The 18,020-nt window shown below is 45.0% G+C and overlaps 2 protein-coding genes across 2 annotated transcripts; both read right to left on the bottom strand.

Annotated features, from left to right (window-relative positions):
• Positions 1–1,221: 1,221 nt before the first annotated feature.
• LOC128779083 (interferon-induced protein with tetratricopeptide repeats 2-like) lies at positions 1,222–3,774 on the bottom strand. Its single transcript, XM_053910180.1, has 2 exons — positions 3,683–3,774; positions 1,222–2,011 (listed from the first exon to the last, which is right to left on the bottom strand). The coding sequence occupies exons 1-2, from the start codon at positions 3,772–3,774 to the stop codon at positions 1,237–1,239; spliced, it is 867 nt and encodes a 288-aa protein (XP_053766155.1). The 3' UTR covers positions 1,222–1,236.
• On the bottom strand, positions 2,852–14,859 carry LOC109255375 (interferon-induced protein with tetratricopeptide repeats 5-like). The gene is given in 3 exon segments (XM_019429991.2): positions 2,852–5,832; positions 14,453–14,512; positions 14,514–14,859. Coding segments are annotated over 3 exon segments (1,566 nt in total). The 5' UTR covers positions 14,579–14,859; the 3' UTR covers positions 2,852–4,391.
• Positions 14,860–18,020: the final 3,161 nt, after the last annotated feature.

The raw sequence follows: 18,020 nt of genomic DNA on the forward strand, positions 1-18,020 counted from the left end.
TTTAAATTGTTGGCCTCTGTTTTTAGTTTTTCTTAAATATTTTATGATCATAAATGATATGGATATATTTGTGATATACATTTATTTGTGGTAGTTTTATGTCAGTATAGACACAGGCTGTGATTAAAGCCCACTTCTAAACCCTCTCCTTAGAGATTGTAGAAACAGCACCTCCTGGGAGAAGAGATTGTTTGGGGCAGCTCTAAAGGAAGGGCCATAGAGGCTAATGGGCACCGAGTCCAGAACTGTAAGTAATGACGTCTGATGACCCAGGGAAGGGAAGGCATAGCTCGTGGCTCTGTGCACGTGCACTTCTGTGTTGTCTCCAGACTCCAGAGGGGGCTGAGGCGTGAGGCTCCAGCTCTTATCCTTGGGAGACCTGGTTCTAGACAGAGAACTGGAAAGGCAGTTTGTGCCCTTTGGGTTCTGTGGAACTTGGTAGTCAGAGGGACAAAGAGTTGTAATTGGATTGCAATGGGTAGGGTTCAAGATTTCTCCAAATGCTTTCTCAAGTGGGTGTATTAATGTGTGTAGTTTTGAGCCTGCTGGGGACTTGCCTTCAAAGAAAGGCCCTTGAGGATAGGCTGTGCCAGATGTCCATGGTTTTCAAGGTGGAGGGAAGGGTGTGGGGAGAGGAGGAGGAATGGCATGGTGCAGAGGATGAGCTGGGATCGCCTTTGTTACTTTCTGTGAGGAAAGCTCCCTATATGCAGTACACTCTATGGGCCTTGCTTCCAGAAGGTCTCTTCCTCAGCTGCATATGCCAGGATACAAGGCCCATGAATGTGACTGAGGAGGATTGTTAAAGGCTGTCCGATAGGAGCAGTGTAGTGAAACACTGTTGAAGAGCATGGACTTTGGAGTCAGTCTGGTCTGCATACACGGCCAGTCTCTACCGCTCAACACATTTGTGAGTCTAGACAGGTGACTTGACCACTGAAATCCTTGGTTTCTCCCTCACTAAAAAGTGAATGACAGCAGTAACTAGTTTACGGGGCTGTTGTAAGATGGAAAAAAAAAATAAGTTCTAAATATATTTATCAATCAGTTATGAGTCAGACAGTCTTGTAGCTGATTAGGAGTTATTTGAAAATGCAACACAAAACTCTGTTGGAGAGTGATGTCACCAAGATGGTGAGGTAGGAGATGCCGCCTCCCCCATTTAAGCTCAACATCAAGACACCTATCCATGAACAAAACAGCTCCGGGAGAGCTCAGGAGCCCACTTGACAAACTTCAGCAACAGTGGAACAAAAACCCTGAGAATAACTTCAAAAACAGAAGGAGGACAGCTTCCTTCTGCCCCTGATCCTGCCCATGCCAGCTGGCGCGGCCCAGTGCCAAGAGGCAACTTCCAGCCACAAAGGGTTCTAGCTGGGAAAGGAAGAGCCAAGTGAACACTGGGTTTCTGAACCCTTTTGTGGCGCCGGGCAAAGGGCCTGCTTTGGTTCTGCCCCACCCAGAGCCTGGGAAGCTGGGACCTACGCAGATGGCTGGGAACAAGGACGAGCGGGAGCCACCAGTGTCAACACACTGGGGTGGCATCCACAGTTCCCAGTGACCTGCTCTGCAGAGGACCCTGGCAGCTTTGGTCACTGAAGAACCCAGCGGCCACTCAGTACTGTACTGATTTGGAAGCTTCCCGCATACTTGTTTCACCTTGTCCACATAGATCTGAGCATCTGTGAGTCTGCCCAGGTGATAGTAGACCCAGGCAGAGTTTCCCCAGGTGACCAGCCTTCTGATTTCTGCTCGATCAGAGTGTTCTCGCTGGACCAGCTCCTCAGCTTGCTGTAGGCACTCCAGGGCGGCCTCGTTGTGACCATTTAAGTGTTTTATGTAGGCCAAAAAGTTGTACATTGTAGCTTTGAACTCAGCGTTTACGAATTCAATCTGGTTACACACTCTGTCTTCTAGATCACGCGAGACACCATCTTTTTTAAGTAAGTTCCATGTGAAATGGCATTTCAGCTGTGGGAGGATTTTTTCCAGAGAATTCCTGTTGACCTCACTGTGGAGAAAATAGACACGGTCACTGCGATGTGCACCTGCCAGGCACCGCGGCCTGGGATGCAGTTACAGGTTAAGTTTGTGTGTCAATCTGCCCGGGCTGTGGGAGGCCCAGACTTCAGTCTAACATCAGTTCTGGGTGTGTCTGTGACCAGCATCTGACTCAGGAGGCAGGGGTAAAGCAGACTGTCTTCCCCAGTGTTGGCTGGGCACCACCCGGTCTGGTGAGGGTCTGAGTACAACAAGAAGGCAGAGGGAGTGTGAATTCTGTCTGCCTGGCTGTGTGAGCTGGACATGTGTCTTCTCCTCCCCTTAGACTGGAGCCTGTACATCGGCCTTCCTGGTTCTCGGGCCCTCAGACTTGGACCTCAGCCTATGGCATTGTCCCTCCAGCTCTCAGGCCTTTGGCCCAGACTGGAATTACAGCATTGGCTCTCCTGGGTCTGCAGCTTGTGGACAGTGACCCGTGATTATGGTCCTCAGCCTCTAATCACGTGAGCCAATTCTTCAAGGTTCTAATATCTAGTAAATTTTAAAGTCATTTAATAGACATTAAAGTCTAATATTTAAATACAGATACTGTTATTTTGATATCATAATTGTATTTAATTGCATGTGAGTCCCTACTTGGAACATAAGCTTGATTACAACATTATTCCCAGTGAGAGAAAATGACTTGCTGCAAAATATTTGATGCAAAGTGTGACAAATGCTTCTTCTGACAGGTTAGGACTTCAGTCCTGAATTTCTGAAATACCTGAGTAAAGATCCTTCCCTTCCCTGTTCTTCCTTCCTGAATAAACATATGAAATGAGCAAAATAAACACAGCAGAGACTTAAGTAAAACAAACATTTAAAAAAATTTAATTCGCGAAATACACTGCAGTGTGGATGCGTGTCTGAATATGCATAGAAAAATATCTGGAAGGATACATATTAAATTGTTAACAGGTTACCATGGGGGTGTGGAACTGGGTTAGAGTGAGGGAAGTGCTCTTACTTGTAAATTCATATGCTTCTGTTTATTTGAAATTTTACAGTGAGAATTCACCACTTTTATAATAATCAAACCCATCAAAACCATAACAGAAAATTTAATTAAAAAAATAAAAATAGTAACGAGTAGAAATAACACACAAATTCATGGCAGTCTTAAGGCAGTGGCAGTATGGAGAATCAAATCGCACGGCACGCTTTTCCACTAACACCGGTGGTAGACACAATTGTGTATGATAATCAAAGAAACAACATAAAAGAAGCCACTTTCAGTAGCATCCTGTTGTAAAAAGCATCCCTGGGGTCAGAGTCCTTGAGTAGTAGACCCTTCGAGGTGGACATTCAAACAGAAAGCAGGGCTTAACTACTCCTGGACGATCTACAGGAAAACATGTCAATCTGAAAACTTCAGGCAAAAGAAAGAGCCACACAGAAGTAACTTTGGAATGCTTGAACAGTTAACCACAGGCCGGAAACTGGGGGAACAAGAACCACCCAGCCCAGACCCAAAACTTAATCACCAAAACTTGGCAATCTATGGATGTAGAATGGGGATATCTATGTATTCATTTAATTATCATTTCTCCCACAATTCCTCAATCTGTGCAATGATTTTAACCTAAAAATTCTGCAATTTTAGTTGGAATGAAGTTAATTCCATTTAGATAAGGTTTACTTTCCAGTTGAAAGACCGGAGAAACTCGAGACTAAGGATTTTCCATTGTTCACTTTTTTCCTCACAACTATTTCTAATTGCGTAATGAACATTTTGGAATTCTGTATTTAAAGAAATATTTTTTCCCCTGTTCTAGTTTTTTTCTCCTTTCATTGAGGTCATCACAGACAGCAGACTTTTTACTGTTAAGAACTTTTTCTTTCAACAAAAAGGATTCTTTAAGTGACTAGCGGGCTAATGGTTAAATACCTTCCTCAGAGTCAGAACTGGATAGGATCCATCTTTGGCAAGCTACACAGTTAAGAGCTTAACTAATAGAATTTTCCATTTTGCCGGAAGTCCGTTCTTGACCTAGGGGTCAAAGGCTTACGGCAAGATTATGCTTGTTGCCTAAGTGAGCAATATGTGAAATTTGACAAGAAATTTATCAGAAAATTATTATAAATAGCAGAGATCGAGGTGTAAAGTCATAATAGCCCTCCCATTTTTGAAAGGTAACAACATCTGGAATGTTTTTGTTGCCAAATGGATTACACTATTTTCATTAGAAAAAAAACAGTGAAAGATTCATATTTAGCATGATGCCTGCTACACAGTAAACATTCAATAAAAATCAGCTCCACAATTAACAATAGATTAAAACAATGAACAAGAATACTTGAACCCACAATGAGGAGAAAATCTTCAAAGTAATTCCTAGAGTGTGTATTTAAATACAAAGTCTGAGCTCACAGAGAGCAGCAAGGGACTCTGCATTTTCTGGGTCTATCCTCTGGGCCCGAGCATAGAACTCAGCAGCTTGCCTCTTTTCTCCCTCCAGCTTATAAACAAACCCCAGGGCACATAAACTCTGCACATCTGAAGCATCGTGACTAAGTCTCTTGACAGCCAGTTTCTTCAGAGCACTTGTTAGTTTGGTCCGGAGGAGTGACCGGTCTCTAAGCTTCAAGGCCTCTACATAATGGTGGATGGCAGTACTTTCTGATTTACAGTGAAATTCCTGAAAGCGGCCATAGTAATAGTGGATCTGATGTCTGTGATCATCAGTTATGTTCTCCAGGTGAAGGGCTTTCTGGAAAACGTCTTCAGCCTTGCTATACTGGCCTCCCTCAGCGTACATGTTGGCCAGGTCCGTGTAGGCAAACGCAAACGTGGAGTCTCGTTCCACAGCTGCTTTGAAATGAGAGAGAGCCATCGCGATAAGCCTGTCGACTCTCAGTTTATCCTCCCCTTTAGGCCTGTTGCACGTGTCCTTCTTGACCTGGATCATTTGTGCCCTATAGCAGAGTCCCATCTGGTGATGCAGAAACGAGGACGTGGGCGTCGCCTTCAAGCCCTTTTTCAAAAGTCCAAGAGCTTCGTCCCAGGATTTTTTTCTCCTGTAGAATTTGGCTGCATAACGAAGGACATAAGGTTGGGAAGCTATCTGGTCCAGGATTTCTTCAATGTACCTTTCCCCTTCAGCTTCTGCATGGACATCTTGAAGCTTCAGCGCCAGTAAAACCTTCATGTAGGCGTTATCTGGGTTCAGGGTGACAGCCTTCCTCAGCGGGCCCAGAGATAGGCTCCTTGCAGGCCCTCCTCTGTTACCATCATCCAGCCGATACACCGTGATGGCGTAGCCAATGCTGAATTCTGGATTGTCAGGTTCCGCTTCCAGAGCCTTCTCAAAAGCCGCTTTAGCCTTCTGGTAATACTTTCCTCCAAATTTCAAGAATGCCCACCCTTTTTCACATTCAATCTCAGGACTCTCCAACTTGTAGTCAGAAGGACTGGACCGTTTCTTGCAGACGGCCCCTATCTTGTCTAAATGCCTCTGTGCCTCCTTAAGCTGGTCCGTGTGATAGTACACCCAGGCATAGTTTCCCCAAGTGACCAGACGCCGTATTTCTTCTTTGTCCGGGTGTTCTCTCCAGGTTATGTCTTCTGCTTGTTCCAAGCACGCCAGGGCATCTTCATTTTGCCCTTTTAGGTGTTTCACATAGGCCAATAGGTTGTAAAGAGTGAGTCTGGATTCTGTGGTGAGAAACTCAAGCTGCTGCCCGATTGTATTTTCCACATCAAACAGAATGTCTTCCTTAAGTAAATTCCATGTAAAGTGACATTCCAACTCTAACAGAATGGCCTTCAGGGGGTCCTTAGGCATTTCACTGTCAAAGATAAAGTCGTTTTTAAATTTTTGAAGAACTGAATCATTGTTTAAACCTCTAACACTGTTCTCTGCTTAGCAACCAAACCAGTCTTCTACTGGAATTTACACTTGAAGCACTGGGCCCCTGTAACTTTATATTGGTTTCCTCTGGGTCCAGTTACATTCTAGAAATATTTCATTAAATTCTCATTGCAAAGCCAGTTCTGAAAGACAGCAGGGTGTTCTGCATCACAGGGTATCAATTTCCTTTTGGCAGTCACTAGCCCCCAGGTACCACCTATTTTTTTTTTTTTAACTTTATTTATTTCTGAGAAAGAGCAAGAGCCAGGGAGGGGCAGAGAGAGAGGGGAGAGAGAATCCCTAGCAGGCTCCGCACTGTTAGTGCAGAGCCCAACGCAGGGCTCAAACTCATGACCTGAGCTGAAATCAAGAGTCGGATGTGTAACCAACTAAGCCACCCACACGTCAGTACTGGGCATATTTTTACAGAGAGGAATTTATGATTATGATTATGATTTTTTAAATGTTTATTTTTGAGAGAGAGAGAGAGGGCATAAGAGGGGGAGGGACAGAGAGACAGAGACAGAGACAGGATCTGAAGCAGGCTCTGCTCTGACAGCAGTGAGCCTGACATGGGGCCCAAACTCACACATCATGAGATCATGACTAAGCTGAAGTTGGACACTCAACCAACTGAGCTACTCAGGCGCCCCTACAGAGACAAATTTAGGGATGCCTGGGTGGCTCAGTCGGTTAAGCATCTGACTTTGGCTCAGGTCATGATCTTGTGGTTCACAAATTTGAGCCCGTGTTGGGCTCTGTGGTGACAGCCCAGAGCCTGGAGCCTGCTTCAAATTCTGTGTCTCCCTCTCTCTCTGCCCCTCCCCTGCTCGTGTTCTGTCTCTGTCTCTAAATCAATCAATCAATCAATCAGAGAGGAATTTAAATGTTTTGTCTAACAGCTTGAAAATTAAAAATAATAGATCTATAAACAGTAACGAATATAAAAATTCCATTTCTGCATTATGAGTAGGAAGGGAGAGAAGAATATGTGAGAAATAAGAAAAAGAAGTTCACTGGAGGAGACACAGAAGCCATATCAATGTATCATTTTTTTTTTAAATTTTTTTTCAACGTTTTTTATTTATTTTTGGGACAGAGAGAGACAGAGCATGAACGGGGGAGGGGCAGAGAGAGAGGGAGACACAGAATCGGAAACAGGTTCCAGGCTCTGAGCCATCAGCCCAGAGCCTGACACGGGGCTCAAACTCACCGAAGAGATCGTGACCTGGCTGAAGTCGGACGCTTAACCGACTGCGCCACCCAGGCGCCCCTCAATGTATCATTTTGAGGAGGAAGGAAGAAAGCGAGGGAGAGCGGGATGGGGTGGGGTGGGAAACCCCAGGGAGAGAAAGGCCCAGAAACAGACAGGAACAGGTATACCAAGAGATGAGGAAAGCATGATTTGAGATAGATAACAAGGAGAGCAGCAGAGAGTTCAAGAAAGATGGGGAGGGGCACCTGGGTGGCTCAGTCGGTTGAGCCTCCGACTTTGGCTCAGGTCATGATCTCACAGCTTGTGAGTTCAAGACCAGCGCTGGGCTCTGTGCTGACAGCTTGGAGCCTGGAGCCTGCTTCGGATTCTGTGTCTCCCTCTCTCTTTGCCCCTAACCCACTCGCATTCTGTCTCTCTCTCAAAAATAAATAAACATTAAAAAAAATTTTTTTTTAAAAAAGAAAGATTGGGAAAGGACAAAAGGAGGGTGGGTAATGTGTAGGTTTTGCTGTCAAATCCCACAACCTTCTGGCCTCTCGGGTTGTGGGCAACAATAAAGACTAAGACCTATTATTAACTCATCAGCTCCCTCAATATTCACTTCATAAATATTTGCTGAGCTCCCTTTGTACAACGCACAGTGTAACTCTGCAGAGCCCATTGGAAACATGATCTCAGAAACTAGGAAGAGGAAGAGGAAAGGAAGGGCTAGGAAATACTTATTCATTAGGGACAGCCTTCTCTGTGCGAGATCTCGTCAATAACCCTGGGGATGTAACCCTGAGCGAGACACAGCTCTGCTCATGGAGAGCTTATGTTATAAGTCACTGGTCAGTTACAGCTTAGCATTCCAACCAAGGTCTGTGAAAGTGACCCAGGAAGTGCACACAGTCCAGTGCTGTGGACATCTGTGGCTCTGGCTTGGTGAGGATCCCCTCTCTTGGTTTTCCTTTCTGGAACATGCTCTCCCTCTACTCTCAGTCCATGTGATTTGAGATGGGCCGTCCACCATTCACTCCAATCTGGGAAGGCGCAAGATATTCCAGCCGTTCCCTGGTCCCAGTGATTCACTCAGAGGTAGTCCAATTAAAATATAATTTTGCTGAGGGGCACCTAGGTAGCTTAGTCTGTTAAGCATCTGACTTCAGGTCATGATCTCACAGTTGGTGAGGTCGAGCCCCACGTTGGGCTCTGTGCTGACAGCTTGGAGCCTGGACCCTGCTTCGGATTCTGCGTCTCCCTGTCTCTCTGCCCCTCGCCAGCTGGTGCTCGCTTTCTCTCTCAATAATAGATGAATAAACAAATATATAATATTATATGTAATTAATATTAATACAATATAATAATATATAAAATTTGTATTATATATAATTAGCATTAATCAGTATAATTAATATATGCAACATGTAATTATAATTAATATAATTAATTGTAATACTTATATGATTAATATATAATTTAAATATATATTAATATATATTAGTTCATATATATTTTTTAATATATATATAATTTTACTGAAACTAGGTCTCTTCCTTCTGAAAAGTGTAAGCTGGTAGAATATAAGCTTGGAGCTGCTAGTGGCCATCTTTCCAGACTTAGGGACAGCCTACCTGAGAAGGGATCTAACACAGCAGAAAGCAGAGCTCAGACAGGAGGAAGGACAGACGGCTTATGCCAGTGACTAAAGAGTCTTGCCTGGATCACCCTGTCTACCCCTGAACTTCTGTTTACTTAAAGACATAGCTTCTCTCTCCTTTGTTTAAGCTGGTTTGAATTAGGTTTCTACTGTCTGCAACTGATGAAATCCTGAGTAATATTCCTAGTTTTATTTGTTTGTTTTGCTGATGGTGGTGGTGAGACAGTCAAGAAAGACATTCTACATCTACTACTGGCCATAATTCAGAAATTCGCAGAAAAAAAAATTCCTTAAATCTTCTCTCAAACAGAGAAGTTCCCTGCTTACGTGTGTGTATTTCTGTTTCTGTTGCACACGGGATCCCCACCCTCTTGTATGTAAAATATAAACCTACTTGTACAAATGTTTATGGGAACTACAGTAATATTTCCATCAAAACATTTGTTGACCACCTCATGTCACACATGCCAGGCAGTATCCTAGTTGTATCCTAGATATAGTAGTGAGCGAGTAAGTTAGAAAAAGGCCCTTTCCTCATGGTAATTTCATTCTGGAAGAGGAGGGAACAAAAGGAGGTGAAAGAAAAGAAACATGGAAACAAATCAATATGGAAACAAATGGAAAGTATAATTCCAGATGGTGATAAGTGTTAAAAAGAAAAAATAATCAGAGTAATGGTATTAAGAGGTGGTGGTTGGAGGCGGGGGGAGGTACTTTAGTTATGATTGTGAAGAAACAGCCCTTGTAAAAAGGGGCAATTGAAATAATCAGATCCCAGCAGTGGAACAGAGGCAGTCATAGAAGATCTGAGGGCAGAATGGTCTAAGCCACTGCTTCTCTACCAGGGTGCTTTTGCTCCCGGGAGACATTTGGTAATGTCTGGAGACAATCTGGTTGTCACACTGGGTGGGTCAAGACCAGGGATGCTGCTAACTATCCTGCAGTGCACGGGTAGGTCCCAGTCACCGTGAATTATCCAGCCCAAAATGTCAATCATGCTGAGGTTGAGAAACCCTGGTTGGGGCTGAGGGACCAGCAAGTGCAAAGGCCCTGATGTGGGAACAGACTTGGAGTGTTCAGGGGACAGAAGGAAGAAGGGTTAAGTGGAAGGTGAGGCATGGCAGTAGCAGGAACAGAAGGTGCAGGCTTGCAGTCCGTGACAAGGAATATTAATTTTACAATAATTCTAATGGGAAGCCATTACAGGGAGATTTTTAAGTAGGGAAATGATAATGTTTGATACAGGCCTAAAAGATGTGCCTCTGGGGGCACCTGGTGGCTCAGTCTGTTGAGCGTCCAACTCTTGATCTCAGCTCAGGTCTTGATCTCAGGGTTGTGAGTTCAGGCCCTGTGTTGGGCTATTGGGCTCTGCACTGGGCATGGAGCCTACTAAAAAACAAGATAAAACAAAAAACAAAACACTAAATGTATATTATATATATATATATATACATATATATATATGTATATATATATACATATATATATAATATCTAATATTATATATATATATATACACACATATATATATATATATCAGCATCATTTACATTAGCCAAATTATGGAAGTAGCCCAAGTGTCCATTGATAGATGAATGGATAAAGATGTGGATACATATACAATGGAATATTACTCATCCATAAAAAAGGATGCAATCTTGCCATTTGCAACAACATGGGTGGACCTAGAGAGTATAATGCTAAGTGAAATAAGTCAGAGACAGACAAATACCATACGATTTCACTCATATGTGAAATTTAAGAAACAAATGAACAAAAAAAAGACTCTTTTTAAAAATGTTTATTTATTTTGAGAGAGACAGAGAGAGCAACGCATGCACGAGTGGGGGAAGGGGAAAGAGAGAAGGCGACAGAGAATCTCAAGCAGGCTCCCCAATCAGCATGAAGCCTGATGTGGGCCTCAATCCCATGACCGCGAGATCATGATCTAAGGCAATATCAAGCGTTGGACACTCAACTGACTAAGCCACCCAGGTGCCCCCCAAAACCAGACTCTTAAATACAGAGAACAAACTGGTGGTTGCCAGAGGGGAGGTAGGTGAGGGGATGGGTGAAGTAGATTTAAAAAAAGGGAAAAGGAAAAAAGGAAAAAAAATCCATGATATTATGGAAGCCTAAGGAAGAAATATTTATTTCAGGAAGGAGAGATGGATGTTCGATATGTACAATGACTCTAAGAGGTTGAGTGATTGAGGACAGAGAAGAGATCACTGGGCTGGAGCAAAGCTGTGGGGAACCCTGATGAGCATTTTACTAAAAAGGTAGGGATGAAAACATTACTAGTTGGGCGGGGAGGGGGGGGGGGTGGACAATGGGAGGTGGAATAGTGGATACGGGGAATAGAGGTCGCTCCTTTCAAGGAATTTTACTATTAAGGGAATAGACAAATAGAGCTACATCTGGAGGGGGGTTGGCGGAACTGTCAAAAACATTTTTAATCATGAAATTTTTAATGACTTAATGATATGCCCGTGGGAATGATCCAGTATCAAGGGAGAAAATGACGCTTGTAGGAGAGAGGTGGGGACAACTGCGAGAAAGATGGAACATGAAGCAGAAGTGAAGCTATACAATGTTAATACATCTTTATCTCCAGACTCAGACTCCTAACCGTGGTCGCCATGCCTTTCTTCATCTGTCCTGTGTCTACTTCTATAGCCTCATTTTGTACAATCTCCTCTCCTTCATTGCCCTCCAGTCATACTGGCCTTTAAAAAAGTTTCTTTCCTCTGCCAGGTCTGTATCCTCAGGGCATCTGCACCTGCTTTTTACACCCTCAGTCTCTGAACTCTTCCTAAGAGAGGTCTAGGGATTGCTCACTCTCATGATTCTGGTCTTGGCTCAAATGTGAGGTCTTCCAAGAGGGGTATCTCTGACCACTCTAGCTAACACTGCACCCCTGCCTTGCCAGCCACCCTACAGTATAGTATTTCTCATTTTCCTGTCCTGCATAGCAGGAGAAGAGTGCTTTGAATCAAATAAGAGACTGAGGCTTTACAGTGAATCGACCAAGTCTTTAGGAATTGTGAAGGGGCTGCCTTAATTAGCCAAAAGTGACAGAAGAGTTAGAGAACTGGATTAGTGGCACAATGAGTAGTAGTAATTGGACAGATAAAACCATTTCATATTTACAACCAAATATACTATTCCATGAACAGTTTTCCAACTTTTATAGAAACTAAATTTAATCCTTAGTGACTTAATATTATCTTTAGTACACATTTAAGTTAATTTGCAATTAATTTCAATTTTATATATATTTTTATGTTTATTCTCACTCTCCGTGTATATACATACACACCAATATACAGGTCCCACACTTTAGTGACTACAGGTTCTAGCCAGAGCTTGCCCACAGAAATTCTTGCCATGATGGAGATGTTCTTATCCATGCTCTGCAATATGATGGACACTAGCCACAAGTGACCATGATCACTTGAAATGTGGCTAGGATGCCTGAGGAACTGGATTTTAAATTTCGTTTACTTTTAATTAATTTAAATAACTGTATGTGACCAGCGGCTCCTGTGTGAGACAGGACACTGGAGACACTTGGGCCTGTTGGACTTTAATGGAATAAAAGAGCTCCCACACACCAGGTTAGAGCTCTCCTTTAACTTAAAATCTCTGCCATTTTATTCAAGGTGAAGAACTAAATTAGATGGCAAATAAAGATGGATTTGAAAAAAACAACCTTATACACACGAGCTGGGCTCATTGCAGATTTGGCTCAATGGTGTAAATGTTACACTATTTATAATAGACTGTCTGAAATCAGAGGAGAACTCCACAAACAAGGAAACCTGAAGTTGCCATGCATCACTAGCTTACTGCACGCCAGGCAGTGCGCCAGGCACTTACAAATTACATTTAATTTTTATGCCATTTTATTATTTTCACAATTTTGTGGATGAGGAGTAGGGGACAGAGTTTATATTACATGTCCGAGGTTACTCAGCTCTAACGTGGCTGAGCTCAGAATCAAACCTAGCTCTGCCTGACTCAAAGCTCAATACTGTTAAACTACCTCTTTTTACCATAAAAATTGGAGGTGGTTTTGTTTTTTGTTTGTTTGTTTGTTTTTTTTTTTTAGAATAGTTTGCTTTAAAATACAGGATACATGCAATGTATTTAAAATTCACCTTGGGGCGCCTGAGTGGCTCGGTCAGTTGGGTGGCTGACTTGGGCTCAGGTCATAATCTCGCAGTTGGTGAGTTCGAGCCCGGCGTGGGGCTCTGTGCTGTCAGCTCAGAGCCTGGAGCCTGCTTCGGATTCTGTATCTCCTCTCTCTCTGTCCCTCCCCCACTCGTGTTCTGTTTCTCTCTGTCTCTCTCTCTCTCTCAAAAAATAAATCAACATAAAAAAAAAAGAAGTTCAGTTGGCATCTCAAATACACACATGCAATACAGAAACCTGGGCGCCTTGATCCTGTACCTCCTGTCTTCCCCATCTTGTTTGGCACCTCTTAGTTCCACAGGCCAAATAACCTAGGAGTAATCTTTGATCCCTCTATTCCTCCTCTCCCAACCCCTCATCCATTCCAGTACGAAGTTCTGTTAATTCTGTCACATCTCAAATCCATCCACTTCTCTCCACTTCCACTGCTGTTTTCCTCCTCTGAACCACAATCACTTTTCCTTTGAGCTGGGGCAAAACTCTGGTCTCCCTGCTTCCTTCTGGTCTTGATTCCCCAATACAGCCCTAGTATATTTTTGAAAATGTAAACTGGATCATGTAAGTCTCCCACTTACAATCTCCCAAGGGCTACCCAACACCCTTAGATATTAATCCAGCCCTTGCCAGGTCCTACAAGTCCCTAAAGGACCTGGCCTTGCCTACCCATCCGACCTTTTCCCTCCTACTGTCCTCCACATTCACTGTCATTTTAGACATTTTGACTTTTCTTCCTATCTCAAACACATCAAGTTCAAGGACTTTTATACCTGTTGTTTTTACTCGGGATGCTCTGCTTCTAAATCTTTGCATGCCTAGCTCTTTCTTGTAACTCGGCTCAAATATGCCCTACCCCAGAGGGTGCCTGAGGCAGAACCATCTAAAATAGACCCCTCTGTTCTAGGTCACTCTCTTAGCCCATTACACTTATTTTCCTTACAGCTCTGTTCACTTTCTGAATTATATTATTTACTCATTTATCTATTGTATGTGGATTTCCCCCATTTAAATAAAAGCCCTATGAAAATAGGGGCCTTGTTTTGATCTTACTTTTTGCACCTCTGTGTCCCAGCATCTAGTTATTATTCCAGGCAGATAATGGAAGCTCACTAAATAAATATTTGTTGAATGAACGACAGTGTAGTCACATACTAGCAGCTTCTGACGTGTCCAGCCCAGAGGATGGGCTTAGCATCAAAAGCACCTGGATACCTGATGAGGAGTTCCTGTTAGTCCCTCCCTTCCTGCTGATGGCTCCAAACTACCTCCCACCTCCCACTTCAATTCTCCCCACCCCACTTGTCTTTGTATCTTGGCGTGCGCTCCGTCTGGCTCTGTGTTTGGATTTTGAATACAGGGTTTGGGCTGTCTTTTACGGTCCTGACTGGGAAACCTGGTATGATCATCCCTCGGTAGTTAGTTGTTCCTTTCTCTGGTGCAACGTCACCAAAATTTTGGGCAAGACCTCCCCTTAGCAGCCTGTCCAGACCCATGGCGATCTGGGCTTACCGGCCCCCTGCCCGTGGGCAGAGTGAAATGCACATCCGCTTCTGCTGCAGAGGTTTACACCGGCCCAGCCCAAGGAGGCTGAGGAGACCGCCTCGGGCAATAGGAATGTGGCCGTGACAGTGACATCTCAAAGGGACGTTCACTCAGCCACTGAAGTGCTTCGCTCAGACTCGGTGGAATTTACACACAACTGGATACCATGATAAGTTTTACTTCTAAACCCAGTCTACTTAACCTTTAAACTTTGTCTCTGGGAAGCTGGCAGAGAGAGGCTCTTGTGTCTGAAGAGGCGACATTTATCTTTAGGCAATTTTGAGTTTTAGCCAGGAAGGAGCAGTCTTTCGTTGTCCCCAGTGGGGTCCGCTCCTGTTCCACATACAGTGCACCCCCTTTTCCTTCTTGTTTCTTCTGGCACCCCCCCCCCCCCGAACTCCCTCCCTTCTTAAACTTGTTGGAAGTGGGGCGCTTATTCAATTTCCTCTTCTACTTCACGTAATAGTAATCAACATTGGCAAAACTCTTCATGCTAAGCAATGAACTCTTTCCGCGGTCCTAAGATTGGGTGCCATTAAGTTTTACGAATAAGAAACGGACTCAGAGTTTACAAAATGTTCTGGGCATCCAACGAGGAGGTGTTCAGAGTCACGACTTCGAACAAGGTTTTAGCCTCCCGTCCCTCAACTCATTTAAATGCGGAGGTTCACCGATCGGGCGCAGGGCAGGCTGCGGAAGCCTGGGGATCCAAAGCGGGTGAGAAGCATCCTGCCCCGCGCGTCAGCTGGTAAAGGAGACAGCCTCAGGCATCCGCGCAAAACAGACGACGGGGCGGACCAGCAGGAGTCGGTGGCTCCCGGGAAGGGAAGAACTCAGACCCCGAGGTCAGAAAGGCACCTGGGCAGAAGCAGCAGACCCGGTGACGAGTCGCGTCCGCCGGCTCCCCTCCCCGTCCCGGGACTGGGGCTGCCCTTCCCTCGGCGGGGACCGGGCTCGCGGGGGCAACCTAAACCCGACGCCCGTGCGGCCTGGAAGGGCCCCGGCGCTGCGCGGGCCACGGAGTCCAAGGCCTACGCGGAGTTTGGGAGCAGAAGCGGAGAAAACCCTCACCTCGTGGTGGTTGTGGACCGTCCCGGCAGGCGGCAGTCCCCTCGGGCTTTCCGCTCTAGAAGTGGAGCCCCAGCTGCGGAGCGCGCGCTCCAGGGCGCCGGCAGGCGCGGGAGTGCGGGCGGGAGGGCGCGGAGTGCGCGGGGGCGCGGGCGTGCAGACGGGGGAGCGCGGAGTGCGCGGGGGCGTGCGCGCGTGCAGGCGGGAGGGCGCGGAGTGCGCGCAGACGGGAGCGCGGAAGTGCCGGCGGCGCGGGAGTGCGCTTCCCTCCGGGCGTCAGCTGCGCGCTCTCTGAGGCTAGGAGTTGGCTTTTGTAAAGGCGGCAACCGGACGGGAAATGGAACGTAGATGGTGTCAGCTTCCCGACCCGGCGGAGTCCAGCTCCAAGAAACGGAAACGTCTGCAAGAGCTGAGTGGGGCCGGGGAGAGGTTTGTGAGACTCCGGGCGGTGCGGTGTGGTATTTGCAGCGGGGCCTCTGGCTTTGATCTGGGCTCTCGCCTGCCTTGCTGAGTCCTCGTGCCCCTCCCCCCCGCCCCCCCTCTCTTTTTAAATAAAGTGACGGGAGGTTGCTCCGCGTTATTTCTGTTGCAAGGGTGGCAGCGATGCTCTTTTCGTCTTTCTGCATCCTAAGCGGAAAGAAGTCTCTGCTTCTCGTCTTGATTCAACAAACAACACAGGTGCACTACCCATGGGGTAAAGTTAGAGAAACTTGGGAGTCAAAATGCATACACATTTTAAAATTTGATAGCTATTGCTTAATAACTTTGCGGAGAGATTTATACACCCCTCCCTGGAGTTGTAGGACAGTGCTTGCCTTCTGTGCCCTTGCCAACCGTGCTTCGCCTAACAACTTCTAATAAAGATCAGGGTGGTATCAGGAATCTGAGCCGAAAATGCCAAATACCCACACACTAAAATTTTTGTCCCCCTGTGACTTCAGTCATTCTTTCGTGGATTCAGTGAACCGCATTGAACAACTGCTAAGAGGCAGACGTTGTGCAAGACACAGGCAATGCAGCAATGAAAAAACAGACAAAGGATCTACCTTCGAGTACTTCATTCCTAGTGTGGGAGATAAAGATAATAAAGAACAAATAAAGTATTGTGTGTGAGATGGTGCTATGGAGAAAAAGCATGGAGAGGGTTACAGTGCAGGGCGTTTCACCGTTATAAATATGGTGGGGAGGAAAGATTTCACTGGGTCAGTGACATTTGAGTAAAGATCTGAAGCAGGTGAAGGAGAGAGTGGTTATGGGGCCAGGGAAGAATGGTTCAGGCAGGGGAAGCAGTAGGTACAAACCCCAGGGAGGTGGGAACATACTTGCCATGAATGGATGGTGTGGCTGGAGCAGTAAGGGTAGGGGGGAGGTCTCAAGAAATGAGATCAGAGGAAGAATGGCATGGGCCTGAAGCCTACTGTAATGTTTAACTTAAGCAGGAAGCTGCATTTTATTTTTTTTTTAATTTTATTTATTATGTATGTATGTGTGTATGTATGTATGTATGTATTTTTGAGAGAGAGAGAGAGAGCGAGCAGGGGAGGGACAGAGTGAGAAAGAGAATCCCAAGCAGGCTCTGTGCTGTCAACATGGAGAGTGAGGTGGAGCTCGGTCTCACGAACCCTGAGATCATGACCTGAACCGAAATCAAGAGTCTGACGCTTAACCAACTGAGCCACCCAGGCATCCTTTATTTTGTTTTTAAAAAATGTTTATTTATTTTGAGAGAAAGAGTGAGAGAGGCAGGCAGAGAATCCCAAGTGGGGTTCGATCCCACGATCAGTGAGATCATGACCTGAGCCGAGACAGAGTGACAGTCAACTGACTGAGCCACCCAGGTGCCTCAAGGAAGCTTCATTTTGGAAAAGGTACCGAACAGTTTGCTGTGGGTGGAAGAATAAAGCCAGAATACCCTCCTTATCAAGGATGTAGAAAAATTTAATGGCGCTCCAGTGTTTGAAAAAATTTTCAGTGCGTGGATTATGTTTCCTTCCTTGTTCCTGCTTCTCTCCCTTCCTTTCTCTTAACTGTATCCAAGCCAAAAGGTCGTCTTTGCTTATTAAGGTTTAGACCGATAGCAACTAAGCAACCAGAAGTGAACATTAAAGGGAAAGGAAATCCTGCCTATCTACTTATATTGTTTAGGAATTCAAATTCAGAAAGGCAAAAACCATCTGTGAAAAATTTAAAGGAATATACATTTTCAGGATTGAGAAGAAACAAACGTCTGGCTGTTGAGTGGGTGTTGAACGTGCCAGAATTACTAGATGGAATTTGAATATTGATCTTTTTTCACAGACTGTTGGATTGGGTGGATTCTTGGTAAAACCAGTAGTGTGTTGTCTTTTGAACGTACTCCAGTCAACATGCAGGACGCAGCAACTAGCAACAAAGGGAAACAGAAAGTGAAACATGGCAATTGATCTAAAATCTTCTTGGGAAACCGAAAATTAAGTAACGCTTTTAA

The sequence above is a fragment of the Panthera pardus genome, unplaced genomic scaffold (assembly GCF_024362965.1).
Source record: "Panthera pardus isolate Hobbes unplaced genomic scaffold, ASM2436296v1 HiC_scaffold_22, whole genome shotgun sequence".
Taxonomy (NCBI): domain Eukaryota; kingdom Metazoa; phylum Chordata; class Mammalia; order Carnivora; family Felidae; genus Panthera; species Panthera pardus.

Excerpts from the sequence above, each read along its gene's own strand:
- LOC128779083 (XM_053910180.1), bottom strand. The coding sequence starts at position 3,774 with ATGTTCATTACGCAATTAGAAATAGTTGTGAGGAAAAAAGTGAACAAT. Across the intron at positions 2,012-3,682 it reads TCCGGTCTTTCAACTGGAAA|TGAGGTCAACAGGAATTCTC; the intron begins GTAAACCTTATC and ends TTTTCTCCACAG.